General features: G+C 46.1%; 1 protein-coding gene across 2 annotated transcripts in view; it reads right to left on the bottom strand.

The window, feature by feature from the left end:
• The window catches only part of HEXB (hexosaminidase subunit beta), a 28782-nt gene extending 6429 nt beyond the window's left edge, over positions 1-22353 (bottom strand). The window contains exons 1-6 of one of the 2 annotated variants that reach the window (XM_041765318.1): positions 21998-22353; positions 18873-19018; positions 15406-15471; positions 13408-13454; positions 13065-13175; positions 1944-2045 (exon numbers count right to left, since the gene is read on the bottom strand). In XM_041765318.1, the coding sequence (XP_041621252.1) occupies positions 1944-2045; positions 13065-13175; positions 13408-13454; positions 15406-15471; positions 18873-19018; positions 21998-22209 (684 nt within the window). In that variant the 5' untranslated portion in view covers positions 22210-22353. The remainder of the gene's footprint in view (positions 1-1943; positions 2046-13064; positions 13176-13407; positions 13455-15405; positions 15472-18872; positions 19019-21997) is intronic. The other variant, XM_041765319.1, reaches the window with a different exon arrangement.
• Positions 22354-25729: the final 3376 nt, after the last annotated feature.

Below are 25729 nucleotides of genomic sequence, written 5' to 3'. Positions count from 1 at the left end.
TTGGCGCTGCCTGCAGCCTGGGGCATGATCCTGGAGACCCGGGATCAAGTCCCACGTTGGGCTCCCTGCATGGGGCCCGCTTCTCCCCTCTGCCTGGGTCTCTGCCTCTCTCTTTCTCTGTACCTCTATGAATAAATAAATAAAATCTTAAAAAAAAAACTTAATCATTCATGCATTCATGAGTAAGCTCTGTGCCCAGTGTGGGCTCAAACTCATGCCCTCAAGAGTCCCATGCTCTACTGACTGAGCCAGCCAGGCACCTGGAGGACTCATTTAAACTATTTACCATATCTTATCAGTAGGCTCAGCACACTGTGGGTTATTTCTGGATTTACTAATGGAACTATCTCTACTAGCTCCTCTTGTTTCAGGAACATTTACCGTCATGCTATTTCAACCTCGTAACCATACAACAAAAGAGAAATAAAATGTTTGACTTCCAAAGTCAAATCTGTGAAAACTGAATACACTGCCTTGTCCGTTTTAGAATGAAAATTCACACACTATGACAGAGTTGGGCTGTCACCTTTCAAAGTCATTTTAATTATTATCAGCTTTAAAAATTCCCTCAGACATGCTTTGATAAGTGGCTTTTTTTTTGTAATCATTTCTCTCAATCCCTTTATAATGAGTATGGGTTGTAACTAAAGATAAAGGTCAATTAAAGGTGTTACTGTAGCACCTTTAAGATATAAATAAATATTACATATAACTTATAAGCTATATCTTAAGTTATACATAAATATAAATGCTCAACTCCTAAGAAGTAGTATTGTCCCATGCACCCCATCAAATTTATATCCAAGCAAGATCAGATCTACTTACTTAGAATAAATATTAGAGATAGAAGAACACATTAACTGACAGTATGGAAATGTCATCAGCAAAACTCAGACTTTGGGAACTAGACAAATGATTTAGTTTAATAAAAATAACAAATTACCAAGAAAAAAAAATATGGGCAGGGAGGACACCCATAGATCAAAAGACAATTAATGGACATATTAACTGACCACAGTATATGGAACTCATTTGCATCCTATTGCAAATAAATTTTTTTTCATTAAGAAAAGGTAAAGGCACTTGGGGAAATGTAAATAACTGTTGGCTAGATTGTTAATTTCTCAGCTGCAATAATATGGGGTTTTTGTTTTAACAAAAACATTCCTTTTTTACAAATGAGATATGGTGTCTGGGATTTCCTTAAAAGTAATGGTGGCAAGGGAGGATGAGTACAGGTGATACAAGACTGGCCAAGTACTGATTACTGAAGTTATGTGGCAAGAACATGGAAGTCATTATCTACTTCTGCATGTGTGTGAGATTTTGTGTAATAAAAAGCAAGTGCAAACAGGAGTACCACTAACATTTCAACCTATACTACATAACACTGGAGAAAGCGTGGGAATTGTGACCAGAGGACAACACACAGAGTTCCTTCCTAACTGCAACTCTGGATGAGGAGGTCAGTTACCAAGCGAGATGACACCGAGGCTTGTTCCCACCTCCAAGGGTTTCATAATAGACTTAATTTGAACACTTATGAGACAGCCGTTATTTTCTAAGGAGCTCTCATCTCTAAAATTCTCTATGCAGTTTTTCAGAGAGAAAACATCGTTTACAGAATCCAGTACTGCAGACTACGTGATAAAAATACTCAACCCTACATTAGTTATGTGTGCTTCAGGTCTCTTACATTAAGTTTTTTAAAGTTTATTTGTGTAACTACTAGAGATTGTTTTCATTCATAATAACAGTTGTAGTAAGTTTTATGGATGGATCTAAATTGGTAAGCCACAGCCTACTAAAAAAGTTTTTAAACCACAAACATGTAACTTTTATACTTTAATGCTATCCATAAGTAAGACTTAAGCTAAAAACTTCCAAAGAAGTTTTTATACAAACATTTTTGTAGACAGAGTACAATAACATGAATTACTCACTTTGTTGCTTAACTCAGGAAAAGTGACACTCTGATAAGGGAAAGACTGGTCATCGACTATGTGCCAGTGGAGAACATTAAACTTATTAAAAGCCATGGCATCCTGCAAGAAAACATATATAAAAAATTTATATATCACAGATACGATACACATACAATTTCAATTTACTTACCTGTATTCAGGATTGTTTCCAGTGTGTCTACTTCCTTTTAAATTCTTTTCAGCAAAGCAAGAATGCAAAAGAAATTTAAATTATCTTTTTTTTTTTTTTAAGATTTTATTTGAGGGAGAGAGAGAGCATGAGTGGAGGGCAGAGAGAAAGGGAGAAGGAGACTCCCCGCTGAGCAGGGCACCCAGTGCTGGGCTCGATCCCAGGATACTGAGATCATGACCTGAGCAGAAGGTAGACATGTAACCAACTGAGCCACCGACGTCCCCCAAGTTACTTATCTGTACTTCATGCGGCATATCACTTTTCAAAAAGCCTATTCAGCATTTGTATTTAATTCTAAACAGGGAGCTAGAACTTTGTTCTGTGAGAAGGTAGCATTCTTGTACATTCCAAATATTTTAGGGTTGCCCAAGAATGGAAAGGAGTTCTTGGCTGCTATCATATTTGGGAATGGAGCAGGGGAAACAATGGAGGTTTGGAAGCACCAGGATTTATAATCCCCACAGAAAAAGTCATTTACATAATTCAACACAATTCTAAGATTTGAGTGCCATCCCTTCCTTTAGAAATGAAAGAAACCTGGTAAAAACGCAATATTCCCAGAAATTTGGGGGGGAAATCATTATTAATTTTATGTGTATTCTGGAGGAATAAGCAATGTTAATATTTATATAAAATATAAGCAGACTACTTGAAAAAGATAAAAAAATATAAGAGGGGGAGACTAGTTTCCCCTACCAGAGAGTTAAAAACTTAACCCTTCTCCTTCATCAGGGCTTAAAGGATTTGCTGATGCATTTGGGACATAGTTTACCTAACAAGGGAATTATGCAAAGAAGTAGACGTTTTTTATTGAATAGTGACAGGATTTTTACCATCAAAGGAGTGAGTTCCTCAGTAAAGACCAGGGGCTTGCAAACTTTTTTCATAAAGGGCCCAACAGTACATATCTTGGTTTTGTGCATTTTTTGGTTACTGTCACAATTGATCCTGCAGTTGTAGAGCAAGACAAAGTATAAACCAATGGATGTGGCTGTATTCCAGTAGAACTTCATTAGCAAAGACAGGTGACAGACTGGATTTGGCCCTTGGGCTCTAGTTTGCCATCCCCTAATTTGGATAAGATATAGAATTAGACCTAGAGATGTAGGAGTCAGATAGAAGATAGGGTAGTAAGATTCCCAAGTTCACCTTGTCCCACTGACACGCCAAGGTAACAGCTGCACGTGGACAGCCAACACTGAAGACGGCCACAACAGACCTTCCACGGGTGATCCCAGAGGGAAGGCCACATGAAACAGGAGTGGAAACGGGGTTGGGAACATAAGCCCTGGTGAGCCCTAACGACAAGCAGGAGGGACTCATGCAGAGACATGAAACCCCACACCAGGCACCCCAGATACTGGGGACCTGCACCAGGAAGAGGAGTCTCTCTAACATCTGGTTTGGAAACCAGTGGGACTTTAAAAATCAATGGGCTTAACTCTAAGAGCCAGAGGGCAATAGGAAGCGAAGTTCTGCCCTTAAAGAACAAGCATAATAAGCAACTATGGACACAGCACCAAAGTCGCAGTTTGGAAAGAGCCTGGGGTGGACCGAAGGAGATTTATTTACTAATCTCAGAACAGGGCAGAGATCTTTAGGAGATTTCTCTAAGAAGCTAAGTGCTGGCAAGCACCGTTTCTCTCTCTCTCTCCTTCCCCAGCCTAGACAGCTGAACACTAACACTTCACCCATCTTGCTAGCACCATATGGCCTGTCCCATTCAACCCACCAGCCTTAGCAGGTATCCCTCCAAAGTGACTCCTGCCACGCGGAGAGGAGGAGGATACCCCATATCCCAGCACACCTGCAGTTTGCACAGCTGAGCCTGTCAGCTGGCTTCACAGATAAAGTCCTGTTGGTCGGTGTCCCCGCAACTGTGGCGAAGAGGCTAACTCCAGACAACTAGTCTGACTGCTGCTCCCCCGACCTATTAGCCCACCATGGACCCCGGCCCTTCAGCAGTATAGGGACCAAACCCTGAGTGCGTACTCTGAGCAGGCACAGTGGTTTACGGGCTAACGGCAATGTCCTAATGGCAAACACAGCCCAAGCACAACGGTAGGGTGCATGTGGCCTCCAAAGACCTGCCTCGAGCAGCTGGTTTGAGGAAACAGGAGCGCTGCGCTACAGGGTATCAAAGGACCTCTTCTACACAAGGCCACTATTTTCAAGACCAGAAGACACAGCCGATCTCCCTAATCCATAGAAACAGAGAGACAGAATGAGAAGATAGAAATAGGTCCCAAATGAACAGGACAAAAATCAAAGTAAGAGTTCAATGAAACAGAGAAAAACAATACACCTGATAAAGAATTCAAAGTAATGGTCATACCTAAAACTAATATTATACTGTATGTTAACTAACTAGAATTTATAGAAAATAATGGTCATAAAGATACTCTCTGAACTTGAGAAAAGAGTAGAGAAGCTCAGACTATCAACAAAGAAGGAATAAAGAATTCAGTAAATGAAATTTTTAAGAACCACACATACTAGAGGGAACAGGTTAGAAGATGCATAAGAACAGATCAGCGATCTGTAAGACACAATAACGGAAAGCAACCACAATGAACAGCAAAAAAACAAAAAACAAAAAAGAATAGAATAGTTTAGGGGGACTCAGTGACATCAACTGTAACAACATTTACATTAGAGGAATCCCAAGAGAAGAGAGAGAAGAAAGCAAAAAACTTATTTGAAGAAATAGCTAAAAACTTAGCTAATCTTGGGCAGTAAATAAACACCCATATCCAGGAAACACAAAGAGGTCCACTTCAAGACACATAATAACTAAAACAACAAATGCTGGGGCGCCTGGGTTGCTCAGTTGGTTAAGCATCCCACTCTTGATTTGGGCTCAGGTCATGATCTCAGGGTCGTGTTATTGAGCCCCGTGTTGGGGTCCACACTCAATGCAGAGCCTACCTGAGATTCTCTCTTCCTTTCCCTCTGTCCCTGCCCCACTCCCTGCTCTAAATAAATAAGTAAATAAATAAATAAATAACCAGCAGGCATAATGAGAGGGCGTTTTAGAGCCACAACAGACAACAGTTACACACAAGGGAAATCCTATAAGGCTGTCAGCTGATTTTATAGCAGAAACTTTGCTGGCCAGAGGGAGCAGAATGATACAAAGTGCTGAAAGCAAAAACCTGGCAACCAAGAACACTACCCAGCAAGCCTATCATTCAGAAAAGGCATTCCCCAGGCAAACAAAAGTTAAAGGAGTTCACCACCATTTAACTGGCCTTAAAAGAAATGTCAAAGAGAACTCTTTAAGTGGAAAGGTAAGGCAATAAATAGGAGAAAATTATGAAAGAAAAAATTTCATAGGTAAAAGCAAACACAATAAAAATAGCAGATTACTTATAATGCCAGTATGGACGTTAAACTGCCTAGTAGTAAAATCCAATCTACAAAAATCAGTGAAGGGATACACACACAAAAAAGACGTAGAATATGACATGATATATATAAAACATGGAGAGTGGGTTAAAATTTAGTGCTTTTGGAATACATTTGAACTTAAGCAACCATCAACTTAATATAGACTGCTATATACGTAAGATGGTAAGCACTTGTAATAGACACACCAAAAATGAAGAGAAAGGAATCTAAGCATAACACTAAACAAAGGCATCAACCACAAAGAGCAAAGGAAGAAAGCAACAGACAAAAACTACAAAAACAACCAGAAAAGAATAAACAAAATGGCTATAAGTACATACCTATCAATAATTACTTTAAATATAAGTAGACTAAATGCTCCAATTAAAAGACACAGGTGACTGGATAATAAGCAAGACCCATCTACATGCTGTCTACAAGAGACTAACTTCAGAACTAAAAGAACAGATAGACTGAAAGTAAAGGGCTGGAAAACATATATCATACAAATGGAAGAGAAAGAAAAACCCAGGTAGCAATACTTGCATGAGACAAAAGAGACTTCAAAACAAACTCTGTATCAAGAAAGAAACAAACAAAAAAGGCGCTATATAATGAAGAAGGGAAAAATCCAACAAAAGGCTGTCGCAACTGTAAACATCTATGCACCCAACACAGGAGCACCTGAATACATGAAGCAATTAACACAGACAGAAAAACTGACAGTACTACAATACTATAGGAGACTTTCACACCTCACTTACATCAATAGATAGATTGATCATCCAGACAAAAATCAAGAAGAAAACAGTGGCTTTGAATGACACATTACACTACATGGAGGACCTAACAGATATATACAGAACAGTCCATCCAAAAATAACAATATACATTCTTTTCAAGTGCACAAGGAACATCCTCCAGGATCATATGAGGCCACAAAACAAGTCTCAATATATCAAGATTGAAATCCTATCAAGCATCTTCTCTGACCACAAAGGTATGAAACCAGAAATTACAAGAAAAGATCTGGAAAGAACACAAATACATGGAATCTAAACAACATAACATGCTACTGAACAACCAAGAAATCAAAGAGGAAATAAGAATACATGGAGACAAATTAAAATGAAAACACGACAGTCCAAAATCTTTAGGATACAGCAAAAGCTATTCTAAAGGAGAGATTTAAAGCAGTATAGGACAATCTCAAGTTACAAGAAAAATCTCAAATAAATAACCTTCCACCTAAAAGAGCTAGAAGAACAAAGTCCAAAGCTAACAGAAGGTAAGAAGTAATAAAGATTAGAGCAGAAATAAATGAAATAGACAGTAAAAGAAATATATAGAAAAGATGAAGCTAAGACCTGGTTCTTTGAAAAGATAAAATTGATGAACCTCTTAGCCACACTCATCAAGAAAAACAGAGAGGACTCAATAGGTATGAATGAGGAGAAAGAACCCCTGCCACAGAAATACAAAGGATTATATTATTATAAAACATTATATGCCAGCAAATTGGACAATATACAAGGAATGAGTAAATTTCTAGGAACATCATCTTCCAAAACTGAACCAGAAGAAATAGAAAATCTGAACTGATGGATTGCTAGTAATGGAACTGAGTCCGTAATCAACGACCAACAAATCCAAGTCCAGGGACCAGATGACCTCACAAGTAAATTCTACTAACCAGTCTTCTCAAATTATTCCCAAAAATAAAAAAAGGAAAACTTCCAAAGTCATTCTATGAGGCTGGCATTACCCTGCCCAGGTAATCAACAACCAGTCAAAGACACTACAAAAAAACTACAGTCCACTATCTCTAATGAACATACATGTAAAATACCCCAACAAAGTATCAGTAAATCAAATGCAAAAAATACATTAAAAATCACTCATTATGATCAAGTAGGATTTATTACAGGCATGCAAGATGGTTCAATATTCACAAATCAATCACTTTCTTAACAAGAGAAAGGATAAAACCCATGTGATTATCTCCACAGATGCAGAAAAAGCATTTGACAAAATTGGATATGATTATCATATCCAATCATGATAAAAACTCTCAACAGGGTGGGTATAGAGGGAACAGACCTCAACATAATAAAAGCCATATATGAAAAATGCACAACTAGCATCATCCTTAATGGTGGAAAACTGAGAGAGCTCTTCCTCAAAGGTCAGGAACAAGACAAGGATGCCCACTCTCCCCACTTTTATTCAACAAGGTATAGAAGACCCCAGCTGCTGCAAGCGGACAAGAAATAAAAGACATCCAAATTGGTAAGGAAGAAGTAAAACTCACAGCTTGCAGATGACATGATATTTATATGTCCACCACAGGCTCCACCAAAAAACAAAGTTGCAGGATAGGAAGTTAATGTACATAAATCTGTTGCATTTCTATACACTAATAATGAAATGGCAGAAAGGGAAAAAACAACCCCACTTAACAACAGCTTCAAAAAGAATAAAATAACCTAGAAATAACCAATGAGGGGGGAAAAAAGGCCTATATTCTGAAAACTACAAAGTATTGTAGAAGGAAATTGAGGACAACATGAGCAAGTGGCAAGATAGCCCATGCTCACAGACTGCAAGAATTCATACAGTTAAAATGTCCACACCACAGAAAGCAATTTACAGAATCAGTTCAATCCCCATCAAAATACCAAAAGCATTTTTCACAGAAGTAAAACATTAATTCTAGAATCTGTATGGAACCACAAAAGACCCTGAAGAGCCAAAATAATCTTGAGAAAGGCCAAAGCTGGTAGTATCACAATCCCAGATTTCAAAATATACAAATTATATACAAACCCCTACAAAGCTGTAGGGATTGCACCATGATACTGGCACAAAAGCAGACACGAATCTGTGGAAAAGAGCAGACAGCCCAGAAACAGGTCAATTAGTCTATGGAGGAGGAGGCAGAGGCAGGAACATACAACGGGGAAAAGACAGTGCTCAATGAATGGTGTTGGGACAGCTGGGCCCCCACATGCAAAAGAATGAAGCTGGATCACATTCTTATGCCATACACAAAAATAAACTCAAAATGGATTAAAAATCTACGTGGGATACCTGAAGCCATAAAACTCCTGGAAAAAAACATGGGCAGTAATCTGTTTGGCCTCAGCATGAGCAACATCTTGCTGGATATGACTCACTGGGCAAGGGAAACAAAAACAAAACTACTGGGCCTACACCAGAATAAAAAGCTTTTGCACAGTGAAGGGAGCCATCGACAAAACAAAAAGGTGAGCTGCTGAATGGGAGAAGATACTTGCAAATAATATATCCCGTAACGGGTTAATATCCAAAATATATAAAGTTATACAACAGCAAAAACCCCCCCAATAATCCAATTAAAAATGGGCAGAGGACCTGAAGAGATATTTTTCCAAAGAAGATCTGCATATGGCCGATAGACACATGAAGAGGTGCTCAACATCATTCCTCAGGGAAATGCAAATCAGAACTACAATGAGGTATCAACTGACACTTGTCAGAATGACTAAGATAAAAAAGACAAGAAATAACAAGGGTTGGATATGGAACATGAGGAGAAAAAGAAACCCTTGTGCCTTGCTATGTAGCCATGTACGCCGGTGCCGTCACTGTGGGATGGGGAGTGTCCTCAAAAAATCAAAAACAGAATTACCATATGATCCAGTAATGCCACTAGTGGTTTCCCCGAAGAAAACAAAAACACTCATTTGAAAACCCCTCTGCAGCCTTCGGTGTTTGTCCCACGTTGCTCGCAGCAGCCGGGCCACGGAAGCAGCCAGCGTCCGCGGCGGGACGAGTGGATGAACAAGATGTAGCACGTGCTTATACGCAGTCACACAGCGGAAAATCAGCTACGGAAAAGCATGAGATTTTGCCCTTTGCAACAACACGGAAGGGCCCAGAAGGTAGGAGGCCAAGAGAAGCAGGTCTGAGAGTAACGAGTGCCCACGACTGCCCTTCTGCGCCGAATCCCCGCAACAAAACCAGCGAACAAAGAACCTGCAAGACAGCAGCCCCTGAACCCGGAGGACGCCCGGGAGCTGCGGTGGGGGGGGTGGGGGGCGAGCGGGGTCCAAGCAGCTAAAGGAGACAGAGACACACAGACTTAGGCCTTGACACGCGGATGTCGCGGAGCCCACAGCGCAGCGGGGAGGGAGGTCGAGGCCGGAACAGCCGCGGGTGACAGGGTGACAAGCGGCGGGAAGGACGCGCTGCTGGAGCCACAGGCTGTGCCCGGGAGCTGCCAGGCTGCCGCACACTAGTTACGGCTCAATAATAGTGACAGGAACAAACGGAGCTCGGGTGTTAGAAAAGGCAAATGTGTGCGTGTGTTTGTGGAGGTGCAGTGCGGTCCCTGCTGCGGCCTGTGCGCCGGGGGGGCGGGGGGGGGCAGGCAGGGGTCCCCGTGGCCCAGGTTTCGGGCCCCCGCCTCCCGCACCGCTGCACGGGTTCCTGGGAGAAGAGTGGCTCCAGGACCGGGAAAGAGAGACGATGGGTGCGGAAGGTCACGGGCCGAAAGCACCTGCCCGAGGATGCGGCGCAAGGCCCGACCCGGGTGGCGGCACAAGCTGCCAACAGGGCCAGGAGCGGCCGCAGCCCTCGGTAAAGGCCCCGAGCACCTACTGATGAAAACGCGGACCTCGAGCGAGGCTCCACCTCACAGGAAAATGCCTTCGGACGCGGCACCTCCCTGTTGGGGAACCCAGCCCCTGGCAGCCGCCCCAGCACTAAGTGGCCAGGCAGGACCCCGGGGGGACGCTAAGGCCAGCGGAGGAACGTGGCCTGAAGAACAAGCTTCCGTCATCTCATAATACCACCCGCAAGACACCGACTTTTTTTTATTAACAAATACAAAATATATTTGGGGGACTTTTTTTTTTTTTTTAAGATTTTATGTGAGAGGGAGCACGCACGAACCAAGGGAGGGGCAAAGGGAGAGGGACAAGGAGACTCCCCGCTGAGCAGGGGCCCGACATGGGGCTCAATCCCAGAAGCCCAGGATCCAGACCTGAGCCTAAGGCAGACCCTTACCGACTGAGCCCCCAGGGGCCCCAATCCAAGATACTTTTAAGTTGACTTCACAGCGAGAAACCTGGCGGATGACCTGTGTCAACATCCTGGCTGTTAACATTACCGGTGATGGAATAAAGAAGGTGCCACCTGCTATGGAGAGAACATGGCATCACTTTTGTCTTATTCCTGCCAGAATGCGTGACCTGAATCTACTCATGTAAAAACACAGGCTGAAGTGCATTCTACAAAGTGACTGAGCTAAACTCTTCAAAAATGTCATGGTTTTGAAAGACAAGGGAGATAAACGGTACCAAACTGTAGGTGCTAAAGAGACGTGACAAACTCAACACCTGATCCCAGATTAGACACTGAATTTACAAAGGACCTGATCGGAACAACTGATCAAAGAATGAGGTCTGTAGATGACAGCATGATCATTTAGATTAAATAAAAATCTAAAAAAAATAAATAAAAAATAAAATAAAATGTTTAAAAAATATATTTTTCCTACTTTTTTTTTTTCTTTAAAAGATTTATTTATTCATGAGAAACACAGAGAGAGAGGCAGAGACACAGGCAGAGGGAGAAGCAGGCTCCCTGCAGGGAGCCCGATGCAGGACTCAATCCTAGGACCCCAAGGTCACGCCCTGAGCTGAAGGCAGACACTCAACCACTGAGCCCCCCAGATGCCCCTGACATTTTTTTTTTTAAGTAATCTCTACACCCAGTGTGGGGCTCAAACCCACAACTCTGAGATCAGAAGCCCCATGCTCTACCAACTAAGCCAGCCACTCGCCCTGAAAAACTATATTAAGAGAAAATTTGGGAGGTTATTTTTATATTTATATCCTTGTTCTGGAGTCCTTTCTTAGCTCACTTCCCCAGACAAAAAATAATAAAAGGTTAGATTGAAAGATATTATACTACATATAAAACTATTTTTACTTCTACAGAAAAAGACACTATAGTTTAAAAACACATCTAGTGTGGGCAGCCTGGGTGGCTCAGCAGTTTAGCGCCGCCTTCGATTCAGGGCGTGACCCCGGGGTCCGGGATGGAGTCCCACATCGGGACCCCACATGGAGCCTGCTTCTCCCTCTTCCTGTATCTCTGCCCGCCCCCCTCTCTCTGTCTTTCATGAATAAATAAATAAAATCTTAAAAAAAATCTGGAAAACTTCACAAGAATATACAAGGGATAAGCATATATAAATAAGCAAATACCAAAGTATCACTGATACATATATAAACAAAAATAACATTAACATTAAAGAGCTCTTATATCAACAAGGAATCAATATTCCAGAAGAAAAAAAATGGACACTGAAAATATATTTGCAGCTTACAATATTAAAAACACAAGTATCTAATAAGAGAGGCTTATATTCACTAAAATATCACAGAAGTGAAAATTAAAACACAGAGATATTAGATGAACAAACAATATGGCAAAAGTGTGCCCCCCTGTTGGCCACGCAACCACTTGTACGACCTAAGAAGCAATCTGATCATATGTAACAATTTAAAATCCCCCCTAAAATAAAGAGTGTCCATTTTTAAGCCCGGAAATTGACTTGCAAGAATTTATATTTGGGAAATAATCCTGATGAATATGCAAATGTTAGAATACTTACTCTACAGGACTGTTTGTGATAAATTAACCTAGGTGTCCATCAGCATGCGAATGGTTAAATTCACATCATGGTATATAAAATATAATAATCAACTGTTTAGAAAGATACAGACCTTACATATTCTTTCATAAAAACATGGCCATAACAAGTTTTTTTGAGGTAGAAAAAGTGCAATTCCATTCAAGGTTTTTAAAAAGCCATGTCCTGTGTGTTAATATATTACATTTTTAAGTGTAAGAAGAGATAAATGGGACACCGAAATTTATGTCAACCTTTGGTAAAAGCAATTATGGGATTACTACCTATTTTATGCCACATGTTTGTTGAAACTTTTTAGACCAAGCATTTATTTCTTTCACAAAAGTAACAATAATGTCTTTTGGAGAAAAAACATTTAGGATATTCATGCAAATATAAAAATCACTTTCTAATAATACGGTGCATTCATAAGCGATCAAGGGAAGACGCAGAAGAACATGGGAGGAGAACTTGCCCATGTGGCGATGGTGAGCATGAACCACTAAGGAGCGGACAGGAAGAAACAGTTCCTGGGAGCCTCACCCCCAACTCCCACCATCGGAAAAGTCCATGCTCCTCTGGAACCTCTCCCTAGGTACGGGCAGCGCCCAGCCTCCTTTCTACGCCACTTCAAATAAATTAAGTGGCGGTGCCAACATTTAACACTGACTTTCTCAGTGGAGGAAACAGCCCTTCCAGAGCTCAGTGCCCGAGTACAGGACTGGCAACCGCCCCGTTCCCACCCATACAGCAGCGTCAGTAACCCACGCACAGTAACACCATGAAAGGACGAAGCTTCAGAATAGAAAACAGGTGACATAAAATAATCACCTACCAGGGTTTTAAGAATACTCTTAATGGGCAGGAAATGTCTAGCTGTATCAATTAAAATTCCTCTGTGAGGAAACCTTGGAGAATCAATAATGTTGCACTCGTTGATGGTAAACTAGAAAACAAAATAAAACTAACTTTAGAATTTTCTCTTGACTTGAGCTTAGTTAAGAGGCCTACATTTATGCAAGCACTGGATAAAAGACTTAGAACAAGTAGGAAATTTACATTTACCAGAGAAGCTAAACATCTGGAAAGAAGAAATGCAATAAACAACTAAAGACTTTACATTTTTTTTATAGTAATACATCTATCCAACAATTTAGTAACATAATAATCATACTTACAGTCCCATAAGAATCTTGATAAATTAACTGGCTAAAGGTCTCTAAACCTAGGGAGAGTAAAATTTATAGTTTATTGCCTTAATTTATATATGAGATTGAGTCAATAAAAGTTGCATTATACTAACATACACTCATAATGAGAAAAGGCAAATAAAACTAAAAATAATGTTAGACCTACACCTTCTAACATATTTTCTAAAATCAAAGCTCAGCTTTTTAAAAACATCCCTGTTGCTTTTGTCTCATTAAAACGCTTTACCGTCACTGTACCCACAGTTTTGTTTGAATGATAAACACAAAATGAATAGCGATTTAATACAACAAAACACCACATACCAAGGAAATTTATGGCATTATAAAAAGAATTTTTATGATAAAATATAGCAAAACTTCAGAGGTCACAGAAAGTTAACAGAGGGGAGACGGTCCCAAGCCACCATGAAGCTATAAATAAGAACCCAAGTAAAGGCCTACGATGTTTTGCTCACAGCTGCAGACTCTGTCCCGGGCATTTTTCACTTAAGTGGATTGTTTCCTTAATACACTACATTACGGGCCAGTTCCTCCAACTGCTCTTGACTTTTCCATGATTTTTGTCCCTAAAGATTTTCATTTTTAATTGGTCTCCACACCCTGGGCCTGGAGCCCACAACCCGAGATCCAGAGTCGCGGGAGCAGCCACGGGAGCAGCCGGGCCTTTACAATTGTCACCCCTCAAGGCGGCCTGGGGGTCAGGAGGGAGGGAGGAGCCCTAAGTGACACCGCGGGAACAGAAAGACCATGAGATAGAGCTGAGCGATTAAGGCAACAGGTGTGACGCCCTCCTGGGACTGAGATGGGAAGACGCCGGAGGGAAGCGCTGCTCACTGGGCCGGAGAGGCCGGGTCGCTGGTCACAGCCCCCACCCCCGTCCAGGGCCGCCCCCCATGCGGGCGAGCGCCACGGGACATTTAAGGAAGCAACACCCACTCTTCTCAGACTTTTCCAAAAAAACAGAGGAGGAGGCAAGAGTTTCCAACTCCTTTTACAAGCCCTGCGTTACCCTGAAGGCAACCAGAGGGGAGGAGAGAGCCGCCGGCCGCCCGTGTTCACGCCCGGCCCGCAGCAGACCCAGGCCGCCGGTGTCAAGGACCCAAACCTGGTCTGTTCACATTAAGGAAGAGTCTCCTCCTTTTTTAAAGCCCTACTGCTTGGAAGTCTCTTCGAATTAGAGGAAGAGAAAGCAGCTTCTGAAGAGCGGAAGGAAATGTGCCAAAACCCAAAGTCTGACCCAGCTCTGAAATCCAGAAGGGACCTCTGGGGTTTCTTCCCACCCTTTGCCTCCAGCCCCTCAGGGAGCGGCTCTGCGCCCCGCGTCTGGGCTGCGCTCATGTCTGCTAGCCCCAGGGACCGACCCCCCACCCCGGGTTTGTGGCCGAGGCTCTCCCAGTCCCCTCACAAAATTCTCAGGATCAAGTGACTCCTGGCCCAGAAACCAAAGCAGAATCACCCAATTCTCCAAAGGGTCCCGATGAAAACCGGTAACAAAAGCAGGACCGAGCCCAGGAGGCCCCTGGAGGAGCCGAGCAGCTCAGGCCCCGTGTCCCTCCGACGGCCGCCCGTGGGAACCGTGGCTGCTGCGTGGAGGCTGGCCTTACAGGCGACGTTCTCCATCTGTTTCTGTGCTTCTGCCCTGGCAGGTTCAGGAATCAATTCGGGCCCGCGAGGCAGCCGGCCAGGCCCAGGCCGCACCCCGCACGAGGTCACTCGCAGCGGCCGGGAAGGCCCTGTGGACACACAGCCAAGGGACCAGCGACCTCCGCTCGTGGACGAACGCGCCTCCGCGTCCCCTGCGAGGCCTAAAGATCTCTCCCTGTTCCGTGAAAGTCATTTTGGGAATACCCGACACCCCCTGCAGAGGGACCAAGGAAGCAAACTCCTGCTGTGCTTGATTTTCCAAAGCACCAAATGGAAACAAATCTTTACTCGAAAACGACAATCGGACTACACAGAACTTACCTCGCAATGCTCCCCACACTCTGTTGGCCTTGAGGAAAGCCACCGGTGCTTTCACAACCAAACTATCTGCATGGGGGGAGAAGGTGGTTAATCCCTCAGTGACACACGATGGATGTATTTAAGCACAGACTCCTGTCTGGGGACCATCCCCGCCCCCCGCTGCAGGCCCTCCCCCGGCTGCCGGTACTCTCCAGGGACGCCCGCGGGCTCCTGAGGCCCCGTCCCCGCTGTCCCCAGGCGGCCTCCAGCCAGCAGGGGCGCAGGTCAACAATCCCCAGCCCCGCTTCCCTCCATGACCCTCAGCAGAGAGCTTCCTACTTCGGCTATGGTTCCTTGGTTGTTGGTTTTTTTTTTTAAAGATTTTATTTATTCATGAGACACAGAGAGAGGCAGAGACCCAGGCAGAGGGAGAAGCAGGCTCCGTGCAGGGAGCCCGACTCAGGACTCGATCCCGGGACCCGAGATCACAGCCTGGGGCCGACGGCAGGCGCTGAGCCCCCCGGGGATCCCCGTGGTATGGTTTCAGATCAACGGTGCAAGCGCCACCACCCCCGGAACCCCTGTGGAGCCTGCACATGTCCCCCCCCCCCCCCCAGGACATACCTGCCACCTCACCTGAGCTACACTCAGCTTCGTGCCCCTCAACAGACTAGTGCGCGCCCATCTCCTCCGGCTCCCCACTGCTTGGGGGGGGGACACGGGGGGGGGGACACGGAGGGCAACGCTTCAGGGCCTTGAATGCCACTCGGCTGGGCTGTGCCGTCCCCAAGACCCCGGGGAGGCCTGGAGGGGACCGGCCACAGAGCAGGGAAGGCCCCGCTACGGGCTGGGGTCGCCCTCGCCCTCCGGCTTGGCTCCCAGGGCACCCGGCAGCACCTACCGGAAGCGGGTTCCACCGACGGCCAGGAAGCATGCGACCTCCCGGGTGACAGCCTCTGACGAGGCGGCCTTTCCTTGGGAGGGGCGCCGAGGGCGCTCACGGCCAGGCTAGCAGGCCTGCTCCTCGGCTGCGGCCTAATCCGGCCTCCTCTCCGTCTCCATCAAGTTCTCGGCCACCAGACTCACTGGCCGCTGTTTCACAACAGTTTTTAACGCACATGGTTTTGGGGTCTCTCAGAAATAGTGCGACACGGTCACCCACAAGTCACCTAAAAGCCACTAACGTGTGTGTTCTCCGGGCTAAACACTTCGGTAGCTGACGGCCGATCGTAACAAGGGTCCTGATTCAACTCAATGCAAAACCCCCAGACAGAGCAGGTAAAAGGACACTGTGTCCCGTACATACAGACACCTAAGCTGTAGAATTTCAAGTTTTATTTCAAAACCAAGTTACTGGTGTCAACAACAACCTCCGTGATGTGGGGTGGGAGTGGCACCCCTGACCTCAGTTACCCCGCTCTGTGCTCTACTGCGACTACTGTAACTCTGTGCTGTAACTGTAACTACTCTGTGTTTAGGACCGGACACACAAATAGCATCAAGACAGGATTCTTCAAAAATAAAACAGGTAAGGCTAAAATGGCCTGAGATGCCCACTCACCTCCCTCTACTTTCATCAGAAGACACTTCTCAGACCTCCCCCTGCGCACTGACACACAGACGTGCAACGACCGCAGTACTGCCCCGTGTGCGGACACACCAACGGTAGCAACTCCTGCACGGGGCCTCTGTGCACCTCAGGCTCTCCAAGCTCGCTCTCTCACTCTGCTGCGCCTTCATTCCTCACTGTTCCACAGGAGTCCTCCGCACCAGCTCACGAAGTCTACCCAGTCATCCCCGGACCGATGAACACGTAGTTTTGTTCAGGGCTCTTCACATTCAAGCAAGCTGCGTCGAACATCCTCATTACATGTAATTAATTCTCCGCAGCAGAAACTAGTCCACTTCTGGGTCCCAGGGCATAATAATTTCATTTTAATACGTGATGCTGTAGCACCTGTCACTTCCTTCAACATTTTCTCACACTCCGGAACCACAGTTGATATTTGCATCTGTGTTCATTTTATCATCAACTAGTTCAAAACTTGACTAGTTTATCCTTCAATGAGAAAATTTTACAACCAGCTTGTCCTAAGAAGCCTCCTTTTCAGAATAAAGAAGTTTGCAAAGCCAAATTGATGACAAGCTAGAACCCTCCAGTTTCAAAACACTACCATTTTCTGGAATTTACGATTGGTCATCAGTATTGCTAACAGACAGCAGAGATTCCTTAGGGAGTGAATGACCACTTCTGTCTCAATTCAGATTACAAAACCTAATTTGTGAAGGGTCTGAGTGCTGCCAACTGAAATCACGTGTCACATGGTGTCAGAAAATCTTGTTTCTCTGTGAACAGCTAGAGAATTGAAGAGAAATGTACTTATTCTTCAGAGATGTATTAAGAAATCTGATCTCGGGGCACCGGGGGGCTCAGCGGTGGAGCGTCTGTCTTCTTCGGCCCAGGGCGTAACCCCCCAGGGTCCTGGGATCGAGTCCTGCATCGGGCTCCCCGCAGGGGCCTGCTTCTCCCTCTGCCTGGGTCTCTGCGTCTCATGAATAAATAAATTAAATCTTTAAAAAAAAAAAAAGAAAGAAAGAAACCTGATCTCTACGCAAAGGATGAAGAGATACACTCAACTGTCTGTTAGGTAGTCTGAGGACACAGGAGCGGCCCCTCTCTTACCCCCTATCTTTCCGCCCTGCCCACAGTCTGCTCTGTGCGTACTGATCTAGCACCTACGGCCTCGCATGGCTTCCCTTGCCTCCTTGCTGTAGTTCCATATTCTTCCTAGTCAGGAGGCCCAGGAAAAAGGCCCGCCTAATTATTTCCTTCCTGCACAATTTGGGAAAGGCCCGAACGTCTTAGGCAACAAAAGGATCCTATAGCTAAATGTTGACTGTATTGTAAAATGAAATAGCCCCACCCCACTCCCCATTCTGCATTATCTTTGTATCAAATTAGATTATAAATAGAGATCATGGATATAAGCATAGATTTATCTTCAAAATAAAAAAAATTACTAGATGTCCAAAAATAAGGGATTAGCCAATTAAGTCATTGCACTAAAAATGATTTCACAGAAAAATATTTAATACATGTTTATAACGTTAGGCCAAAGAGCAGAATACAAAAGCCACATGAGCAGAATTACACCATTCTCATGTCCCTTTTATAGGTTTATGCTTAAATCTACATATAATATTTAAACGTATCTACAGAAACAACACAGCCAAGGCGACGGTCATTAACTAAGCACTGGGGTTATGAACGATTTCTTTCCTCCTCTTCACTTACTGCACTTAAAGATTTTCTACAATGACTAGGTATTACTTTTATCATCAAACTTTAATGATAATTTTAAAACTAAAACTTTTTAACTCATTGACCACGAACTCAGAATAGTTCATGCCATGGAACCTATTTGGGGCACGTAAGGCCGGAACGAGCAGCTCCCAACACGCTGCACTCGCGCTGCACAGGTACTCACAGGACTCATCTGAAGTGACGTTGGGGTAAAGATCACACTCCGAGTCAAGGACAACGGAGACGAGAAGTTGCTTTAACTCCACCGCACTGTTACGTTTAGCAGGGCCATGCTGTGACTTGTCCAAATTAAAAATATAGCCATGGTATCTGTGTGAGAAATAAATTCAAACAAATTTTTAAAGCACTGTAGTCACATTTTCGATGCATATGTGGCCGTGGACCCTGCAGCTGACCCCTCCAATCCCTGCTACCCAGACCTGGTCCAACAACAGGCTCTCACTCCAACTGCACATTGGATTTTTCTGGGGGAGCTTTCTGAAAATAGGGCTGTCCAGACCGTCTCGGAATCTCTGCGAGTGGGATACAGGCACGGGAACTTGAGAAGTTACCCCCACACTTCCGAGTGCCTCGTATGAAGTTGCTGTTAAGAACCAGTAATGGCAATCCCAACCCTCTTGGGTACCCAAGCCGATGATCACCAGCAGGAGGTGGGCCATCAGGGGTGCTGGGGGCAGAGGTTTCCCACACCAAGTGAGCTACAAGAGCCCCACTCTTCAGTACGTGACACCTGGACTGGTGGCAGCCACACTAAAAATGGCAGTGATGGCAAGAGCCATGGATTTCCTAACGATACTGCTGAGCCACTGAGTCAACTAAAACCCTCTCTGATTTTGGACTTCCTCAAGTATGAGATAAGAGCTGTTCTTAAAAAAAAAAAAAAAAAAAAGAGCTGTTCTTGCTTAAGCTTGATTCAGTCACAGTTCCTGTTATCTTCCCCAAAAAGCTAATATATAACCACCACTCCCCCCTCCAAGAGGTCATCAGCCCACAGAATTCTCAACAGGGCCTTGAAAATTTACCCAAGCACCCCAACAATTCAGCGATCTTAATTTTTCTCCTGAATCTGCCAAAGTTTTCCCACGGGAAGGGCTCTCAGCCCCTTCATCCTTTCCACTCTCGCTGGTTAACTTCCATACACTTCCAAACTCATTGGAACTTTCCTACTTCTCCTTACTTTTCTGGAAACACACAAGATGTTCTTACATATAAGTAGCATACACAACCTCTCTCGCTTATCAAAATCTATTTAAAATGTTATTTAAAGAATTACTTTGAAGCTTTATTTGGTCTTCTGATACTTTTAAATATTGTTTTAATTTCCCCTTTCTCTGGTATGTGGGTACCAGACAGAAAATTAAGATCACTGAACTGCTGGGGCGCCTGGGTGGCTCAGTTAAGCATCCACCTTGGGCTTGGGGTCTGGGACGGAGACCCACGTTGGACTCTCTGCTCAGCGGGGAGTCTATTTCTCCCTCTCCTGCCACTCCACCTGCTAGGTGTGTACACACACTCTGTCAAATGAATAAAATCTTGAAAGAAAAAAAAAATAGATCACTAATTATAAACTCAGAAATGGCTAAGAAGGTAAACTTTATCGTCTATATATTTTACCACAGTGAAGCACATTTAAAACAAACAAACAAACAAGGAAATTAAAGTTGCCAGCAGTTCTGAGATCTGACTTGGTTGCTGGCTTGTCCCAAATAAGGAAAACCTTGGTCCTGGGTATTAAAACTTCTTTTTTATATTTTTTTTTAAATTTATTTATGATAGTCACAGACAGAGAGAGAGAGAGAGGCAGAGACACAGGCAGAGGGAGAAGCAGGCTCCATGCACCGGGAGTCCGACATGGGATTCAATCCCGGGTCTCCAGGATCGCGCCCTGGGCCAAAGGCAGGCACCAAACCGCTGCACTACCCAGGGATCCCGGTATTAAAACTTCTAACCGAAAACTCAAAGGGTTCTAAAGCAGTGGTGTCCAGGGGTTAATTTTGCCTTTCAGGAGCTGAGGGAATGGAGCTATTCATTGTTAAAAAAAAAAAAAAAAAAAAAAAAAGATGTATGAGTGATGGATCCTGCTCTACGAGTTGAGGAAGCTGTTACGCACCAGAGCAAACTCTCTGCTTGCAAAATGCATAGTATTTGAAAGCAGGGTCTGTGATGTAGGCTGGGCCCTTCCAAGACAGGAGGCTCTGACCTACTAGGGCCTGGACTGCGTGCTCCCCAGCACCTAGTGCCTTGGGACATCCCTGTCATCCCTGCAGTCCACACCCACACTGACCCCTCTGAGTTCCTGGAATGCTCGCCCAAATACCTTCACGTCCTAGGCGTCCAGGTTGATGCTTTATAACCTGCTTCCTAACAATGTAGGGTATGATTAGCAACAGCTGCCTCACACACCAGGCACGAATTAGCCAAATTTCAGCTAATCACCCGCGCTGCCTCAAAATGCCAAGCCTTGTTTTTAAACCATCTCACAGCTGACTCGAGCCTCGGGCATCACACCATCAACTTGTCTCCCACGCCTTCTTGCCACAGTCCTCGTCGTTTTAAGCATATTCCTGAGTCCTTGTTTAACGGACGGTATGGCACAGAAGAAAAATACAATTTTACAGACCGAGTCCCAATGCAAGTGTGTTCACCCTGTTTGCCTCTTAAAAAGATCTCCTAGCCACGATCTTCCTTCCGGATGACCTTTCTCCTTCTCAGTATCCCGCGGCAACCAGCCAGCTTGGTTTTACTACTTCACCCCGAGTCTGGCCATTGGATGGGGTTTAGCAGATTCAGTCCCAAAGGCTCACTGAAGCGCGTGTCTAAGGTGGCCGTGTCCAGTGCAAAAGGGAAGGCGAGAAATAAGCCATGCAGGGTCTCTGCACCCCGACCTCACGTTCCAGGCCTATGTGGGCCAGCAGGTTCCTCTGGTTTCGCTTTTTTCTTTCTTTCCCCACCAGCTGCCTTCTGTCCTGCAGGGAAAACCACGCCGCAGTGCGCACTGGAAGGAGGCGCAACCTGGGGAGCAAGGGCAGCTCGGGGAGCCCGGGGGCCTCCGCGGGACGACGCGGCTGCGCGGGGGGCCGCGGGGCGGGGGCCCGAGCGCGGCCAGGGCGCTGCACGGAGACCGACGGTTCCTTGGAGGGATTTCGGGGTGCGGGGCCCAGCCGAGCGCGGGGTCCCGGGGGCGCGGCTCTCCCCAGACCTCCTCCCGCGGCCCCCGAGCCCCGGCGCCCAGGAGGCCCCTCCGAGCCACCCCCCGCCCCGGCCCCCGCCCGGCCCCGGAGCGCTCACCGCCGGAAGGCTTCCTGCAGGAGGGCGCACGACGGGCCGGCGCTGGACGCGGGGTCGTGGGAGACGGAGAAGTTCTCGCGGGACACGTGCAGGGCGCGCGGGGTCGTCCGCACCGACAGCGGCAGAGGCCACAGCGCCGGGCCCGACGCGGCGGCGGAGCGAGGGGAGAGCGCCGCCAGCAGCGCCAGCAGCCCCAGTCCGCGGGGACCCATGGCCGCCCGGCTGCGCGCGCTCGCTCGGTCCGTCGGTCGGTCGGTCCGTCGGTCGGTCGGCGCAGGTGAGCGCAGCCCGGGACCCGACCTCCCGCCCGAGCCCGGGAAGGAAGCGCCGGCGCCAGGGCGGAGGAGTCAGCTGACAGCGCGCGCCTCGCCCGGGCCCGCCCCGGGGCTGCTGGGACCGCCCCGCCCCGCCCCCGCCCCGCCCCGCCCCTACAGGCCCCGCCCCCTCCGCCCCGGCCCCGCCCATGCTCCCGCCCCAGGCCCCGGCGCCGTCGCCACCGCCCCGGCCCTGCTCCTGCTCCCAGCCCCGCCCCCGCCCCGCCCCGCCCCGCCCTCTCCGCCCGGGGCCCGCCCCCGGCCCGCCCCCGGCCCAAGCCCCGCCCCAGGCCCCGCCCCCGCCAGGCCCAGGCCCCGCCCCCACCGCCCCGGTCCCGCCGCCTGGTCCAAGCCCCACCCCCGGTCCAAGCCCCGTCCAGGCCCCGCCCCAGCCAGCCTCGGCCCCGCCCCCTGGTCCAAGCCCCGGCCCGGCCCTGCCCCGCCCCCGGTCCAAGCCCAGGCCGCGCCCCCGATGCCCCGGCCCCGCCTTCGCCCCAACCGGCCTTGGGGCGGGGCGGGGCGGGGCGGGGCGGGGCGGGGCGGGGGGGGGAGGGCGCCCACACAGGGGGGTCGGTGGCTCCGCAGCGCAGACGGTCCTCCGACCGCAGCTCAGCCCGAACTGAAACCTCCCGGCGGACAGCCCCCCCCCCCCCCCCCCCCCCCCCCCCCCGCCCTGGGCAGAGTTCGCAACAGGGGGCAGGTTAAAAGATGCTGTTGGCCGAGGACGCCTGAAGCGCTTGAAGGACACCAGGGACCCAGGTTATTAGGCAGTTGATATAAAGAGGCAATAGGTTTTAACCAAGGATTAATATTATTGCCAGACTGTCATTTTCAAGAAAACTAAAAACAGGACAATTACAAAAGAGAACAAAAATATGTCGAATACTTTATTGGCCTTATTAGACTATTAAATAAGTCTGGTTCAAAGACAATTTAATAGAGCAAAGTTTAAGGACGCAAAATAGCTCTACAACTAGGAAGTGTGCTGCAATGACTCAGCCCTCACCATCTGACCCAACGTGGAAACGCCCGTCCTCCAAAAAAAAGGAAGAAAGAAAGATAAGAAAGATTCCGTTTATAATGAATTCCTAAGAACAACTTAAATACTTACTGTGGCAGGCCCCTCTAAATATTTGGAGATAAAATAGCAGACCTAGAAGCAAGCAGAAACAATGTCACCAGACCCCGTGAGGATCAGATGTCCCCCCCCTTCCTCTCTCCTCTCCATATATGCCTCTATTTTTCAACTCAGTCTTTCTCCCTGTTTGTTGGCTTCATTGTCAGACAGGCCTCGTGATAGCCCTTTTCATGGGTAGCAGGTACAACCTGTCCAGGAAGCTTAGGTCCCCCACTCATCCCTATCATTCCTGATAAAAGATCCCAGTTGAAAAGCTCAATTTCACACCCACCCCTAAGGCAGACTGAGTGGTCACATGACCCACATGGAATGGAGGATGCTGATATTCCCCAAATTAAAAAAGAAAACTACAAAAAAAAAGAAAAAAAAGAAAAAGAAAACTACAGGGACACTTGGGTGGCTGAGTGGTTGAGCATCTGCCTTCGGCTCAGGCTCAGGTCAGGATTCCTGGGGCTTGGAATGGAGTCCTGTGTCGGGTTCCGGGCAGGGAGCCTGCTCCTCCCTCTGCCTCTCCTGAATAGATAAATAATCTGAAAAACAAAACAAAAGAACTCCAGTCCCAAAACGGCATCACTTACGTTAAAGCCCTGAGTCAGTAAACCAAGATTTAATACCTAACCTAAATATGATTTCGACCCCCCAGGAATATAACCTTTAACCGGTCACCCTGGGCTTTCCCAGTCAACATTAGGAAACTTAACTGATAGACCCCATACACTCCTAAGGAGGGCATCCTTGCCTAACCAATGTATTCCTTGCTAATAAATGCTTTCCTTTTTTTTTTTTTTTTTAATGCCCTCTCTTGCTTTTAAAAACATTTCTCTTATTTAGCTCAGCAGAGCTCCCTTCTACTTGCTGGATGGGAATGCTGTCTGATTCATTAATCGCTGAATAAAGCCAATTAGATCTTACAATTTACTCAGTTGAATTTTGTTTTTTAACAGGGTGGTCTGTTACCAGAAGAAAGAGAAAGGGATGCTAGACAGGCCCAAACTGCATATCTACTACAGTAAGGATTCTCAAAATTTTGGCGAAGAGCTGTAAGAAAAGACTTCAAAGAAACTTTATGGGGCGTGCTTAAAATATACTTCTTCCATAAGACCAAGCATCAGTGGCACACTATTTTTCCCTTTTTTATAATTAATATAAATTTAATTTGCAGTATCCACCTTCACTGCCACTTTTTACTGTTAATTGAAGGCTAACAGCATAATTTATCCAAGATTTAATCTCCAATTCGTATTGTTGCAATTACCATATCCTTAATGACAACTTTACCTTGTGTATTAGCTGTCTCTTGCTGCAACAAATTACTGCAAAACATAGCTTAAGACAGCAACAAATAGGGCAGCCCTGGTGGCTCAGCGGTTTAGCGCCGCCTTCAGCCCAGGGTGTGATCCTGGAGTCCTGCATCGGGCTCCCTGCATGGAGCCTGCTTCTCCCTCTGCCTAGTCTCTGCCTCTCTCTCTCTGTGTCTCTCATGAATAAATAAATAAAATCTTAAAAAAAAAAAACAACACAGCAACAAATGATAAGATGATAAATATCTCACCATTTCTGTGAATCAGGAATTCAGGAGTTTTGCTGCGTGATTCTGGCTCAGTCTCTCGTGAGATTGCAATCATCCGAAGACATTTTTCTAAAGGTGTGGCTAATGCCAAAGATGTGAGTCTAAGCTGGCTGACGCGGTCGTCGGCAAGAGACCCGAGTGACTTGCTGGCTGTTGGCTGAAGGCCTCAGTTACTTGCCACGTGAGTCTCTCCATGGGTTTATTGTGCTGCTGGCCTCCCCCAGACCAAGTGATCCAAAAGAGAACAAGAGCAAAGAGGAAGCTACGACGCCTTTCCATGGCTTCGTCTTGTAGGTGACACTTCTGCAACATTCACGCTCACATAATTGTGTTGCTAACAACAGTCACATCCATGGGGAGAGAAGTTAGGCTACACTTTTTGAAGGGAGGAGTCTACTCCCTGACCACAAATTACTTCTATTCCTTCCACATATAAAACATATTCCCTTCCTCCCAAGAAACCCCAAAGTCTCATCCTTTTAGAACATTAGCTTGAAATCCAGAATGCTGGCATCTAAGTTAGTTCTAAGTATGGATGAGGCTCCTAAATGTATCCTTAAAATCCTTTAGTACAGTTTCTCTTGAACTACAGAACTCCCTTGAATAAATAAATAATCTGAGACAAGTACACTTGTAAAATACTATGGTGCAAAAGACCTGGGATAACCAGTATGGACAGTTCTGTTCAAAAGGGGGAAAATGAGAAGCAC

This window comes from Vulpes lagopus, chromosome 8 (genome assembly GCF_018345385.1).
Source record: "Vulpes lagopus strain Blue_001 chromosome 8, ASM1834538v1, whole genome shotgun sequence".
Taxonomy (NCBI): Eukaryota; Metazoa; Chordata; class Mammalia; order Carnivora; family Canidae; genus Vulpes; species Vulpes lagopus.
Note: the sequence above shows the minus strand (reverse complement) of the source record. Positions and strands in the feature narration are given on the sequence as shown.